This window comes from Rhincodon typus, chromosome 7 (assembly GCF_021869965.1).
Source record: "Rhincodon typus isolate 14 chromosome 7, sRhiTyp1.1, whole genome shotgun sequence".
Lineage (NCBI taxonomy): Eukaryota > Metazoa > Chordata > Chondrichthyes > Orectolobiformes > Rhincodontidae > Rhincodon > Rhincodon typus.
Genome location: NC_063338.1, coordinates 54,930,184 through 54,945,973, shown reverse-complemented (window position 1 = coordinate 54,945,973; position 15,790 = coordinate 54,930,184). Strand labels below are relative to the sequence as shown.

Here is a 15,790-nt window from a genome sequence, read left to right as displayed (position 1 = left end):
ATCTAAGTCACAAAAAATCACTATCTAATATGAAAATAATTTCAGAGATAGTAAGAACTGCCGATGCTGGAGTCAGAGATAACACAGTGTGGAGCTGGAGGAACACAGCAGGCCAGGCTGCATCAGAGGAGCAGGAAAGTTGACGTTTCAGGTCGGGACCCTTTTTCAGAAAAAACATAATAATTTCCTTGATTTTTGCAATGTTTTACCTTAAAGCAAACATGAATCTTTTAAATAAAATTTCTGGGTACAGCTCATATTAACCATGGTTTATCGGTGTATTAAAGAATTGGCAAAGTAGTTGCAGACAGAAATGGCACTGTAATTTATCCCAATTTGCATTTATAAAGATGACTCAGCACCTATCTTTTGGGAACAGCTCTTAGTCCCTGAACACAGGTCCACTCAAAACTTGGAACGGATGGAAATTTAAGGGTAGATCAATCTACACTTTATTTTTAAATATAAGTGGGACGATAGCATAACAATATATGTAGGTCCCCTTCCTTATCTAAAAAATCTGTATTAAAATGTAAAATAAAATTGTTATGTGTTCTGCAAAGAAACATTAATTAATTTGACCTCAACTTGGGAATTTTATTGTAATATCTCATATCTTGCTGAGCAGCTCAACTCATGTTATCAGACAGATTTTTTTTTTCAAAAGTATTACACTGCATGTTGATATTGAAGGGTTTTGATTTCAGTGTTCTATGGGAGATCCATGATAGAGGTAAACTGAAATCAGGCCAGACTCCATTTCTCTTCCTGTATTTGATCTTTAAACCAAAAGATAAGAGTCACAACGGTCAGAACTATGCAACAATGCAAGAACAGCACATTAACTTCCCATAGTGTTCAGTCCAAGTCTTCAACTATATAATTTTCAAAAGGCAATAGATAACGTGTTTAGGAATGGACTTAAAAACATTGCAATTTCGATATTACAGGCTTACGCAATGTGGTAACGGGTCATGATGTAAAGGCACCACAAGAAAAAGTCTTAGTTAATTGATGACAGGATAAACAACAGAATTTTTGAGCCTCAGACTTTTCATAAAGGACTTCTGAGTCGAAGAGTCATGACACCTACAAATGTTAGATTCTCCTCAAGCTGCATTGAATTTGCATTAAATGAACACTTTGGTTTTCAGACGAAAATCTTTCCTTCCTCTACTAGGTTAAAATAATAGGCTTGCTGCATGTTAATATAGTGGGTACATTATGGATTTATTACTGTGGGCCTGACATGAGATTTGACTTGGCTTAAAGAAAGCTGACAAAATAGCCTCAACTCTGGCAGAAAACCAATTCTCCAAGTTGCTTTTTAAGTCCAGATGGCACAACTTTGAAATATCTAATATTTTCCTTCATTAACTTGCATAAAAATGTCCTGAGTATCATTGGCTTTTTGTAGCTTTGGAAAGAGAAAAAGCCAAAGTCAATACCTTTCTGCAGGAAAGTTAGTTTGGTTTCAAGCAATGAATTTAATTTCCATTTATAAATTAAGCAATTGTTGGTTGAAAGTTTTTTAAAAGTGCTTGAGTTTGAAAGGGATCAATAATTTGATCATAGTTTTTATCAAAAACTTTGCAAGCTTTTCACAGACATTTCAGAAATGAATTATAAATATACAGTTTTAATTGTTACACAGTATTTATTGTTACACAAGGAGAGTTAGTGAATATTTTAAATATGACAAAAATCATCTATAAATTACACACTTAAATGAAACAAAAATACACTCGTTGTTCTGTTTGCTCAATTCACTGAATAACTGAGCCTTGCCCAGCACAAATATTCAATACAGATCATTGTTAGTATTAAGCAAACAAGTCTCAGCTGTAGCAGTAGTTTGCATCAGTTTACCTCAGCACGGGTAATAGAATATGGTAATATTTCTTTTCCTGACCAGAATGTGGGGTACGTGCAGCTTTTGGATTGAGTGTAATGGCACGATGTTGATACCTTGCCAATACTCACTTTGGAGGTCCCAGTATTAACACCGGCCACCTGGACTAGGTGGCAGAGGATAACTATCATCAATAGTACTGCTAAAGGATGAGGAGAAGGAAAAAGTTACAAATAACACAGAAGCTAGAAGTTCTGTAGCAAGTAACTCCCAACTCCTTAAAGCCTGTCCACCATTTTCTGCAAGACCCAAATCAGTTAATGTGTTTGTGTACTGCTCACAATCTGATTTGACCCTGACCACTGTTTCTTGCTCCATACCCCTTCTACTGCAGACTGTCTGATTTCACCATTATAATATTTGCTATTTCTGCAACTGCTTTCGTTTAATCTATTTCCAGAAATCCTCATAAATATTTTTGCTACCTCCAGACTTAACCACACCAATATTTTCTTGGCCAGTGTCTATCCCCTATTCTCCATAAACCTGTCCTAAGTTCTGCTTGTGGAACCAACATCAAGTCCTGTTCATTCATTACCTCTGTAACACTGATCTACTTTGTCCCCTAATTCACCAATGCCACAATTCTAAATTCATGTTCAGATCACTCCATGACCTCACACTCCCTTTCTCCATATCCTACTGTTGCACAACAACCCTCCAGGAAATCTAGATTCCTTCAACTTGAGAATTTGTACATTCTAAGGACCTTTTCCCACTGTTGGCTGAATTTCCTTGAATCATCAAAACCCTAAGCCTTGGAAATCCTAACAAAAACAGAAAATGCCAGAGAAACTCAGCAGGTCTGGCAGCATTTGTGGACGGAGAAACAGACAGAATCAGATATGACACTTTGGAATAGCAAATTGTTCTGGAAATCCTTACTTAAACTCAAATTTTCTTTGCTACTTTAAGACCCTATTTAAAATGTTCTTTCTGGCAAAAATTTTTTTAGAAACTTATCCTAATATATTTTCTTTTGGCTCCGGTCAATTTGTGACTTAAATCCAGTGCTGCCGTTTGGGACAGCTTGCTCGGGTGAAGGCACTATATAAATGTGGATTACTAAATGTTAAATACTAGAGCCTTTGCTTTATAAATCGACTGTTGTATTGCAAGAGGGTTTATACTTATGGTATAAATTTGTTGGCTAACGTATGGACCACATGAGAGAAATCAAAGGGACCATATACCTGGTGTGACAGAGAACCATCGATGACAGTGAGAGAGGGCGTGTTAATTTAAATTTGAGGCGGAAATATGGCTGTAACATTAAGAGCGGTGACGTACCGAGCCCAGAGAAGACCCTAGGAGTTTAACTGGATTCGTTCTGCTGTCGGAGACGCGGTACCTTAAGACCAGCTCTGTGGACGGTGAAGTTCTCAGCTTCAGCCAAATGGCTCGCTTATTGCAGTGGATGTTGCTGTGGTCCTGTTACATTGGAGCCGCCTCTGAGGAAACATACACAGCCGCCTCGGTGCTGAATAAAAACGAGTTGTTGAGGTTGTTGGGTGAGTGGAGCCGGCTGGTTTCAAACAAAAAAAAACTTCTCGTGTTCAGGCGGGTGGGGAACGCACAAGAACGGCAGCCGCTAATGCACTGAAGGATGGCGCAGCTCGTAGAAATATCATGGTTCTTCAGCGTGTCTGTGCAATTTCAACAGTCAATTTCAGTTGCAATGATTTACACATTGCGAGAAGTTAGCGTAAAGTCTCTAAAGTCCCAAAAATGGTGAAGCCGCCCCCATTTATTGATAAACAAACTGTAAACCTTTTAAACACGTGTACGTTGTTAAAGTTGACTTCGGATTTGACTCAGTTTGTTCTGAACATGTTCTTCAGTTAAAACATGGTAGCGGACAGTCTGATCCCCCTGCCCGCAGATTCGTTTGTAATTAACAGTTTTTATTCTTGTAATTTCGACATGTTTCTGCCAATTCCACAAAACAAAAAATTAAATTGGAGGTGATTGTTTGCGTAGGGATATATTTAATCGCTATTCATTCTAATGCATGTGCCTGTTAATAATTATGGAGATGTCGCGATTGTTCTTTCATGTTTTCAAGGATAATTCGGCAGGGATTTGACTTCAACTTATAAGTGCGTGGAATTCACCTACCATTCTTAAAACAGCTTGGGAAGTTTCCCTTTATTCTTCTGCGCTATGGCACCAAAAGTCGGATTTTCTTTTTGATTATTAACAAAGATTGCGGGGCGAATCAGATACAATACACACTACCGTTTCATATTCGATAGAGTTAGCATGATTTGAGTTTCCGTTATATTTGCTGAGTACACTATGTTTCAGATGCAGATTTTTAAAGTTAATTTTAAAATATATTTTTCCTTCACGATGTCCTCCTACTGGTGTTCAATATTAGCTGTACCTACACGCATCAGACTTTTGGATTTACTAATTTCAGTACTGCGGATGACCGTCATGAGCAGGGATGTCTTGCTGCAATTGTGTAGGATCCTGGTGAGACCACAGCTGGAGTGTTGTCAACAGTGTGGCCTCCTTATCTGAGGAAGGATGTTATGGAGAAAAGGAAATACAATAAAGGTTTACCAGACTGACTGACTTTCTTGGGGTGACAGCACTGACATACAAAGAGAGTCTGGATCCGTTTGGATTATATTCATTTGGAGTTTAGAAGGATGATCTCATACAAACGTATAAAATTCTAGCAGGACTAGACAGGCTGAAAGCAGCAAGAATGTTCCCAATGACCAGGGAATACAGAACTGTGGATTACAACCTAAAGGTATCAGGTAAGCCATTTAGGACTGAGATGAGAAATTTCTTCAACAGAGAGTAATGATCCAGTGGCATTCTCTGCCTCAGAAAGTGGTTGAGGCCAAAATGTTGAATGTTTTCAAATAAATCTTTAGTTTAAAACAAAACTGTGGATGCTGAATATTTGATACAAAAGCAGAAATTGCTGGAGAAACTTAGCAGTTCTGGCAGCATCTGTGGGAAGAATGGAGAGTTTCATGATTTGAAATGTTAACTTTGCTTTGTTCCCACAGATGATGCGAGACCTCCAATTTTTGTGTTAGATCTAGTTCTTAGGGCTAAGGTGATCAAAGGGTATGGGGAGAAAACAGCAACAGGGTACTGAGCTGGACGTTCAGTCATGATTTCATTAAATGGCAGATTAGGCTTGAAGGGCTAAACAAGCAAGCTGCTTTGGCCTGGATTTGTCAAGTTTCTTGAGTGTTATTGGTCTTCCAGTGATGCCCACATCTCAAGGATCAAGAAAACACAATAAATGGTCTGAAATAGCAGTTGCCACATGATTAATTACATTTGATACAGTCTAACTCAAACCATGTTTCTGCAATCATTTAGCTGCAAACCAGCATTCAAAGTCTTTTTCTGGTGGACTGATGCTTACATCCGCACTTTAAAGCATTATCATGACCTTCTACCTTTTATTTATTTGATCTTCATATTAGCTGTACCTCTTCACATCAATCTTTTGAATTTATTAACCACATTCAGTACAGTGGATGACTGCCATTGCTCTGATTTTCCTCTTGCCACCAGCAATTAAATTTTGAACAAAAAAAACTAATTTAAATCCTGCCTCAGATTGCTGAGTATATTTCTGTTGTCCAATAAAAAAAAGTATTTTTTGGAAAAAAAACACTTTGGCTTTTTGGGTGGTAGTGCTTTAGACACGCCCAAACACCAACTCCTTCCACCACTAACTCTCAGCAGCAGCAGTGTGCACTGTGTGGAAGACGTACTGCAGAAATTCAACAAATCTCCTTAGAATGCACCCTCCAGACCCCTGACCAGTGCTATCTAGAAGAACAAGAACCTGCAAGTTCTCCTCCAAGCTATTTACCATCCTGAATTGGAAATATACATCATTCTTTCAGTCACTGGCTCAAATTCTTTAATTAAACCCACCCTCCCTCAATAGCATTGTGGGTCAACCTACAGCACTTGGACTGCAGCAGTTCTAAAAGGCAGCTCAGCACCACCTTTTCAAGGGCAACTAGGGCAGGCAATAAATACTGGCCCAGCCAGCAACACCCGAATCCCATGAGTGGTTTAAAATAAAAGGTAATACAGTCAAAACCTTTTTATCTTGCATTCATCAAGACATGAAGAAGATTAGAGTTTAAAAAGGAACTGTTGTCTAAGGGTCTGAAAGGCTTCATGTTGAAGAGTGCCTTAAGCACTCATTCACAATCAGGATGTGTGGATTTGGTGCAAGAGTATCAAGGATTTCAATAAGTAAGATCTACCCTCTGGGTCTCCTCGTAACCTCTGCCATAACGTTCATCACGTCAGTATAATGTGAACATTGTTGCTACCATCCGACAAACTACATTTTGTTTCTCGTGAGAGCCTCTTTTCATTGATGAAATCCACTTGATAACCTACCACACTAAACCAAACAGGCTCCATAGATCCCTATTACGAAAGAGGATGATGACAGCAAATCTATCAGAGATCTTGCACAGCATGATGAACAATAGTGAGCATTCACCTTACAGCAGAAACATGGTGCATTCTCCATGGCAATTAGAGTCCACTTGCCAACAAATCAGCCCCTGGTTTCTTATGCAGTAAAAATTGTTATTCCCTTGGAATGTTGGAATTATTTTGTCTGTCCCAACAAGTGCAATATGAAAGACTTGAAAAGCTATTTAGCAGGGAGGGGATAAATTCTCTCAATTAAAGAAAATAATTTGTGACAAGTACTGATACCTTGCAGGTAAATATGATGTAAGAGCATATTAGCTATCTGAAAATCTTACTGTTTTACAGAATGTAAATAGACAGAGCCGGATAGTGTGCAGTGGAATAGCTCCAATCCTGATTTCGCCAGTTAGGGAAAAGAAAAGTAGACGTTTAAGCCTTATGTTTTCTCTGCATTTATAGTCAGGCTACTATTATCTCTCTGGGTGCAAATTATGACATTATGACATGGTATGAAATCTTGAGCTTAAACTAAATATCTGTGTAACTGCAATGTGGCCAAGTATAGTTAATTTTTTATCTGTCCATCAAACCCTTAATTTTTAATCAATCCCCACCCAAAATCTGGTCACTCCTCCAATTCTTGAACGTGAGCACATTGAAACTCCAATTGATCAAGTAATGTCTCTTAATATTGTGTGTTTGAACATCTGCAGGTGCCTATAACCACTTTGAGGTAAGTGAAGATTAGCTGACCAAAAAATAAATTGAAGCCTTATCTTTTCCTACCATGGAAACCAAATCTATAGGCCATTTTGGAAACAAAATTACTAGATGATTCACTGCCACTTTTACTTTGTAATGGAGTAGCAAAAAGAGAACAGGAGAGAGACGAGAAATTCAAGGAGTGAAGTACCCCAGAAGGAGACAACACCTTATTTCAGATATGTAAGCTGGACAACATACAGATTTCAATTGATGTTCCAGAGACGTCTGAAGAGCTGACCATGTGCCATCTGTGTTTCACAAAAGATGTCTGGCCAACTGATTTGCTCCAATTACTTTTTGAAATCTCTGCCAAGATGTTGGACAGCCTTAATAATGGATCGTTTCTAGACCTTTCTAGTGAGTCTCCATGCATCTGAAAGATGACTAACAGCCCAGCCTAACGAAATGGTGTAAATTACATTTGGAATGTCTGCAATGAAACTTAGCGGCCTCTGCTTTTGCTCCTTTGGAAATGCCATCTGTTTCTGATTGCTCAACAATCAAAGGGATGCCACTGGTGTTGAAGGCCTTTCAGTACCTGCAAAGTGTTGCAATCATCATTTGAGACTAATAACCTTGAGATATTTGAACTCCCAGTGAATGATTGAAATGTGATAAAGTTTTCTTTTTCAAATCAACTAAAAGTAGCATTGAAATCCTACTTAGCAAACAATTAATATACTGAATTGCAGAAAAGATATCTTTTTCCCCCTCCCCTTAACTTTTATCATGGATAAAAATTCCACCCCAGATTTATCATTTGTATCCTGCTCTCAACTGAATCGCAGTTGCCATAAGAATCAGTCAACATCATTTCTAACTTCCAAGCAGTCTGCTCCTGCTTGTTTTGCCGAGTCATAATATCATGGTGCTTTTCTCAGCCTTCAGACAAGTGCCAAATCAAACACATGCAGTAAGTTGTTTACCCCATCCCCACTTGTCTGCCAAGAACTCGGAGACTGAAAGTCTATCCATAATCAGCATATTTTTTTTCCACTCTAATGACCCAATTATTAAATAACAAATTACCAGGGGCAGTGTCAGAATGGTTGTTCCGGACTGTGCCCCATTGTTTACAATGTGAACATCTTGCCACACCTTCCTAACAAATCAGCCTGGGTTGTCCCTGTTAGCAATCAAGTCATCCTGGTTTCATGTTGGACAGAATTCCAAGTAGGGTATGTGACCACCTTCATTTCTCTCTGTCTCTCTTTTGCCTGGAATTACAGTCCCAAAACATAATCATCTCACAACATCCTTTTTTCACGCCCCGCTACCAAAAAAAAGATATAAACTGAAACAGCTACACCTCCTCAGTGTGTGATACTTGGTTGAGCATTCTGCATTTAACATGCAACCTAAACTTGTGCTTGCCACAATGCTTGTATTGTGCACTACTCAGTAAAAGGACACCCAGGGAGGAAGTACCAGTGGAAAGATGGATATTTGATGAATAAGCTAAAAATCTGTTGTGCTAATATTGTCCCTTTGCACCCCATTTCTTAATATAGGACTTGGGCTCTCTCCATATGAATAGCAGGCAAGTCTTTGAGAGAACTATTGAGGTAATGAGTAGTTAGGTCAGGTGCTTGCAAAGGTCTGGGGCCTTAGTTCTTGCAATTCTCTCTGAAGAGTTAAGAACTGCTCAGCAGAACTTGCAAAAGTTAAGCATAACCTCTTAAGTATTCTAAGAAACATGTTCAAACACTTGTTATTTAAACATAAGGGTGTTTGGAAATTTTGGAGAAAAATTTGAGCAAAAATCAAACTAATGGCTGTAAATCTGAGTTCAACAAATATTAAACGTTTGAATCTGTGGGCAAAGGATAAAGATATCGAATTTCCTCATGCAGCCTGCAGTAAACAGTTGGCAGTATGTCTGTAGGGTGTTGCTGCCAAGGGAGGTAAAAACATCAGTCATTTGGATCACTCACAAGAGCTGTTTTCTTAATCAAATCCTGAACTACTACCGTATCCAGCACCCTGAAAGTGGAATGATGGCATGTGTGAGATCTCAGCAAGTGTGTGAAAGCTGCTTAACTCATTACTCACTCCAGCCTGACACTTAAACCCTGCAGAGCTGTCTAAGCCTCCATCAAAGTAATGATCCGATCAATTACATTATTCTCCTCTGACTGGAGTCTACTAGACAGCTCAATCCAGCAGTAAATTGCTGAACTACACTATCAAACTCTCGAATCCTACTGCTAAATGTTATTGTAGGCTGAGTCACTTGGTTCTATTCTAATTATTTTTGAATTGCCATTCAAATTTAAGTCAGTTTTTGTGATTAGAAATATTCAAATTAGATTGCAAGGATAGCTAATCTGCAAAATGAGCACTATATTGACCAAGTCTAAACTTCCAAGTTGTACTCCTGGAAGAAACTCAGGCCAGGGTGCTTCCTCTGTCTGGTTCTAAACAAGTCATCTGTTCATTCTGAACCAGGGAAAATGCTCTGTTCAGGCCAAGACATTCTGTAAAGAAGCAAAATTATTCTTTTATTTTCTAGATATGTTAAAATAAAATTCTCCAAAAACAATTCAAACAATGCTTTGATTGTCCAATTTGGGTTTATGGTGTGGAGGTGTTAGGCAACAATGTTTTACAGAAATAAATTTCACTCCCTTCCTCTAATTCAAGACGAAGTTTAAGTTATTGCTGTTAGAATGTTGGCGCGATGAATATTTGTTCAATAAATATAGAAATTCAAGGGATCCTGTGATGTTTTGGCACAGTACAAGCCATTTTCATTTTTCCCACTTACTGCATTTACTGAAGTTCAGTTTTTGCATTCTTGGACATTTAAGTAATATCCATATGGCAAAAATATCTCCTTTTTAAACCAATTTTGGAATGGGCGTTTCAAATTTCAAATTTGATCAAGTTGGTTTGGACTTGGCATTGATTTTGTTTATTAAATTTTTGATCAACTTTTTTTCAAATCCTGGTAAACCCCTGTTGCAATGTTTTTGAATTTGATCCCTAGACACTGGAGTGAAGAATAGCTAATCTGATTTTTGTGTCAATGACAGGAAGCTGCCATAATTTTAATCCCCATGGAGATCGACCACTTTTAAAAAGAAATTTGAACTTCAAGTTATTAGCTGAAAGTAAAACATAGCACAGTTAATGTTTTTAAACCTTTGCAGTAAAATGATTAAAACACTACTGATTAATTTTTTTGGAAGGCAATTTTAACTTTAAACTACAGTAAAGAACATTCCCCTTTTCTACTTGCCACACATCACACTCTCTATAAATTATAGTCCTTATAGCAAACAGTTCACAGATGCCTCCACTTTACAGTGTGTTCCCGTAACCCTGCTTCACTGAGTAGCAAATTCAATGACCATCTTTTGCATTAGTCAAGCAACCTTCCTTCCTGACTACACACAACCTCCTGTTTATCTGTCCGTTGTATTTGTTGATTTGTAGGGAAGCCTGTATTCTGTAACATGGAAACCTTGTATCAAGATAAATAGCTAGTTATCTATCTGTGATCCTAATTCCCTTTCCAACTTGGAATTCAATGGATCATTTACAGCACAACTGTCTACAACCAGTATCTTCAACACTTTTCTGGGACTTTGGGAAACTAAGTATCTACTCGCTACAAATTCCAAAACTGGTGCCATTTTCCTATAAGTACTTCGCACCTTCTCTCAGTAAAAGGAACTTTGATCTCTAATGATCAAATCACCCAAGATTTCGGTTGGGCAAACTGCACAGCGAATGCCACAGCCCACTTCAAATACCCTATATTTAAAGCTACAGACTTAAAATATAACTTTTATAAACATCATTGTTTCATTACTTGTGACCAATTTCTATCTTTTTTGATAAACAGAAATAAGAGGTAATATTTCCACTGCAGCTTATATTAAAGCATTAAAATGTCATTTCTTTACACTTGCTTACAAATGCTTCATGTTGTTTAACAATGAAAGTGTTTTTGGACTATTTTCAGCTTAAATTGACATTAGGTTCTGTCACTGGCATTCTGCCCTTTCCCCTACTCTCTCGCTCTTGAATTGAAATTGTAGAATAGAATGATCCAGCATGATGAAGGCCATTCAGCCCACTTCTGCTTGTGCCAGAAATTTGATAGAGCTTTCACAATAATGTTAGTTCCCTCATCTAACTCCTTGCCCCTGTGTATTCTGTGATTTTTCAGTATTTATCTGGTTCTTTTGTAAATATTGCAGTTGGTTCTGCTTCCACCACTGTTTTTCAGGCAGTGCATTCCAGGTTAGAACAGCTTGCTGTATGAAGTACATAGAACAGTTCTTTAAGTCCATCTGAGTAGCCAAGGTATTTTAAACAAGAAAATCAATTTGATGAATATTTTCCAAAATCTCAATATTGCTCATTACTTGCATAAATAAATACATGCAGTATAAAACCAAGTACAATAATGCAAATGACACCTAACCAGGTTCTTCTGCAGGGGCAAAATTATATTTGTTCATAAATAATCTTGAGAATGCAATCCAGAAACACATTTGTCAGTCTTCTATTTCAAAATAACATTAGCTATTACAAAGAATAACATGCTAGTTGGCACAATACGGTTAATTTAGAACATGCAATGATCTCCATTTCATTTGAAAAATTGGCTGCAAATGTGATCACTTGTTCTACTTTGGTCTAGCCACATGCTGATCCATTTGAATAAATTCAGATGGAAGCAGGTGCTGTGGTCCAATGACTGGAAAAGTAGGATATGATTCCAAAGTGTAGCCCAAGTTGAAATTCATTTTGACAAATAATTTGAGCTCATAGTTAGCAAAGTGTTTGGAAACATTTAAAATCTTAATTAATTTTCTCATCATTTCCTTGTATTCATCAATCCAGAGCCCTGTAGTACCATTAAATGAAGAAACTGTGGCAACAAGTACATGTTTTATATAACTTATTTGGAAGCGTGTGCCATGAAAGAAACACTAATTGTTTTGACAGTGTATTAATTTGTTTTCATATTCCATAAACTATGGTTTACCAAGTTGTTTCATGTGGTTGCTAAATTACATTTCCTCTCTTTTTCTGTAGGTAACAACATTTTTATTCTGCAAAGTGAGCATCTCAACAAGTGCATAACCGTGAAGAACCAAGTGCTTATCCTTGACGACTGCAGTCAGCCATCAAGTAACATGCTATGGAAATGGGTATCAAAGCATCGTCTTTTCCATCTAAGCAGCAGCATGTGTCTTGGTCTGAATATTAGTGCCAAACAACCACCATTAAAGCTATTTAACTGTGGGTCAATAATACCAATTTTGTGGTGGCATTGCAGTGGTAAAGTATTAACTAGTGCCTCTCAATATAAATTGACTGTTGGACAAGGACAAAGTATCATAGCAGAAAGGACGGTGTATGACAGATGGAAGAGGTATATGACCCAGGATGAAGGTCCATGTGAACATCCATATGAAGGTAGGAAGTGCTGAAATACTTCAGTAAGTGTTACTATAAGATAGAACTATTAAATTTCAGCTTTCATGGTTTGAGTTTTACAACCTCTGAAAATTTGTTTTTTTGAAATTAGTCGCTCCCTAAACAATTAGAAAACATTAGTTTCGCAGCAAGGCAATTTATCATTCCTCTCACCGAAACTTGCAGAATGACACGAAAATTGGTGGTGTAGTGGACAGTGAACAAGTTACCAAAGAATACAGCAGGATCTTGATCAGCTGGGCCAATGAGCTGAGGAATGGCAGATGGAATTTAATTCAGATAAATGCGAGGTGTTGCATTTTGGTAAGACTATCAAGGGAAAGACTTACATAGTTAATGGTAGGGCCCTGGGGAGTGCTGTCATACAAAAAGACCTCAGGGGTTCAGGTATATAGTTCCTTGAAAGTGGCGTCGCAGGTAGACAGAGTGGTGAAGAAGGCATTTGGCATGCTTACACTGACTATAGGCGTTCGGATGTCATGTTGCTGCTGTATAGGATGTTGGTGAGGCCACCTTTGGAGTACTATACACATTCTGGTCGCCCTGCTATAGGAGGAATACTATTAAATTGGAAAGAGTGCAGAAAATATTTACAAAATGTTACTGGGACTAGAGGGTTTGAGTTAAAAGGAGAGGCTGGATAGGCAGAGACCTTTTTTACTGGAGTGTAGGATGCTGAGGGGTGACCTTTACAGAGGTTTATAAAATCTTGAAGGGCATAGATAAAGTGAATAGCAAAGGTCTTTTCACTGTGCCAGGGGAATTCAAACTAGAGGGCGTGATTTTAAGGTGAGAGGAGAGAAAATCAAAGGGAACCTGGGGGGCAAATTTTTCACACAGAATGGTGTTTATATGCAATGAACTGCCAGTGGAAGTGGTAGATGCAGGTACGGTTACAGCATTTAAAAGACATTTGGACAGGTATATGAATAGGAAAGGTTTATAGGAATATGGGCCAAATGCAGGTAAGTGGGACTAAATTAGTTTGGGAAGCTTGGTCAGCATGGACGAGTCGGACTGAAGGGTCTGTTTCCATGCTGTGTGACTCTAATTCGCTGTTGTAGCAGAGAAGGAGGCTGTTTAGCCCATTGTTTTTGAAACAGCTCTCTGTGAGTAATATAGTAGTGTCAATCCTCAGCCTCCCATATTCCTCCCTTTTCAGAGAACATCAAATTCGCTCTTAGATGGGTTGCTTGACAAGAGAGTGCAGGCTGGCTCAGACAGTGCATTCCAGCTGCAAGTCACATGTTGTATGAAAAGCTGCTTTTATGTCACAATTGCTTCTTTCACTTATCACTTTGAATCTGTGATCTCTTGTTCATGATTCTTCCATTAATGGAAACAGTTTCTCCCTAACTACGTTATCCAGTCCTCTCACAACTTTCAATACGTTTATCAAATCTGCTCTTAATCTCTCTTCAAGGAAAGTAGTCTCAGCATTTCCATTCTATATAAGTAACTAAAAAGTTCCTTTTTCCTGGGCATTTGCAAATTTTAAAATTCACTTCTTCATTTATATGAGCCTTATTTATGAAGGAGTCCCTCATGAGCTATTCAGAGTGAAACATAAATGAATGGACCACAGCAAGCGAGGTAGGAATGCAGAAGGTGAGGCAGTGGATGAGAAAGACAACTGGACAAAGAAGCAAGGTAGAGATCATCAATTTGCAGATATCGGGAAAAGAAAAGTACATCAGACTAAAATTGTGTTCAGTTCTGGTCACCTCATTATAGGAAAGATGTGGAAGCTTTAGAGAGGGTGCAGAGGAGATTTAACAGGATGCTGCCTGGACTGGAGGGCAGGTCTTATGAGGAAAGGTTGAGGGAGCTCGGGCTTTTTTCATTGGAGCGAAGAAGGATGAGAGGTGATTTGATAGAGGTTTACAAGATGATGAGAGCCACAGATAGGGTGGATAGTCAGAGACTTTTTTTCCCAGGACGGAAATGACTATTACAAGGGGGCATAATTTTAAGGTGATTGGAGGAAGGAAAAGGGGAGATGTCAGAGGTAGGTTCTTCACACCGAGTGGTGGGCATGTGGAATGCGGTGCCGGCAGTGGTCGTGGAGTCAGATAATTTAGAGACTTTTAAGCGACTCTTGGATAGGCACATGGAGGATAGTAAAATGTAGGGTATGCAGGGTAGATTGATCTTAGTACGATAATAGGTCAGCACAACATCGTGGGCTGAAGGGCCTGTACTGTGCTGTACTGTTCTATGTTCTGTAAAGCTGTGGAATTTCCTCATAAATCCCTACACCTTTCTTTTTCTCCTTCTTGGCATTCCTTAAACTCGATTGATGGAATATATTTTAACATTTCCCTTTGTGACTTGGTGTCATGTTTTGATTGATAATGCTCCGGGAAACACCTTTTAGAATGTTTTACAATATTAAAGGTAATATATAAATGCAAATCGTTGTTTACCTACAGTACTTGGCTTAAGAAGGATACATAAAACAGTGATTTGAGGTAGGAGGGAGGGAATGTGAAAAGAGCATTTCTGGTGCAGTGCAGTTAAGCCACAAATAAATTGTTTGAGGTGCTTACTTTCCCTCCATGGATGCTGCCTGACCCGCTGTAAAGTCCAGCACTTTTTTGTTTCACTGCTGCAGAGCCATCATGCGTTTATAATCTAAAAAGACATGGTGAGTTGAATGCTCAATTTAGAGAAGTCTGTTTTGTTACTCCAAGCTAATACGTGACATTTATTATCTTATGTAGCCACATTATAGTTCCATCTATGGCCATAATGTGGACTGCAGGTAAATGCAACATAACTTGCATTTAAGTAACACCTTTAATTCAGGAAAGCATCCCATTGTGCTTTAAAGGATTGTGATCAAACAGTTTGACACTGGACCAGATAAGATATGAAGAAAGATAGTTGAAGGCTTGGTCAAACAGTTGGGTATTAAGGAACATTTTTAAAGAAAGAAAGGTAGAGATGTGAAGAAGTTCAGCAAATTAAGTCAAGGACATGGGGCCAAGTTAGCTAAAAACACAACCATCAGTGTGGATTAATCACAATCATAGATACTCGAGGCCGGAATTGGAAGGGCCTGCATTTTGGGAAGGTTAAGGAACTGGTGGAGGTTACAGAGACAGGGAGAGGTCAAGACCAAGTTGGGTCTTGAAAACAGGAGTGACAATTTTTTACACTTGAGGCATTGATGAGAGGAAGCATCTGACTGGATACTGAACATTGGTGGTGAAT

General features: G+C 38.4%; 1 protein-coding gene across 1 annotated transcript in view; it reads left to right on the top strand.

The window, feature by feature from the left end:
- Positions 1–3,068: 3,068 nt before the first annotated feature.
- pla2r1 (phospholipase A2 receptor 1) overlaps positions 3,069–15,790 on the top strand; it is a 120,667-nt gene continuing 107,945 nt past the window's right edge. Inside the window, exons 1-2 of the mRNA XM_048599216.1 lie at positions 3,069–3,423; positions 12,170–12,553. Coding sequence (XP_048455173.1) covers positions 3,309–3,423; positions 12,170–12,553 — 499 coding nt within the window. The 5' untranslated portion in view covers positions 3,069–3,308. The remainder of the gene's footprint in view (positions 3,424–12,169; positions 12,554–15,790) is intronic.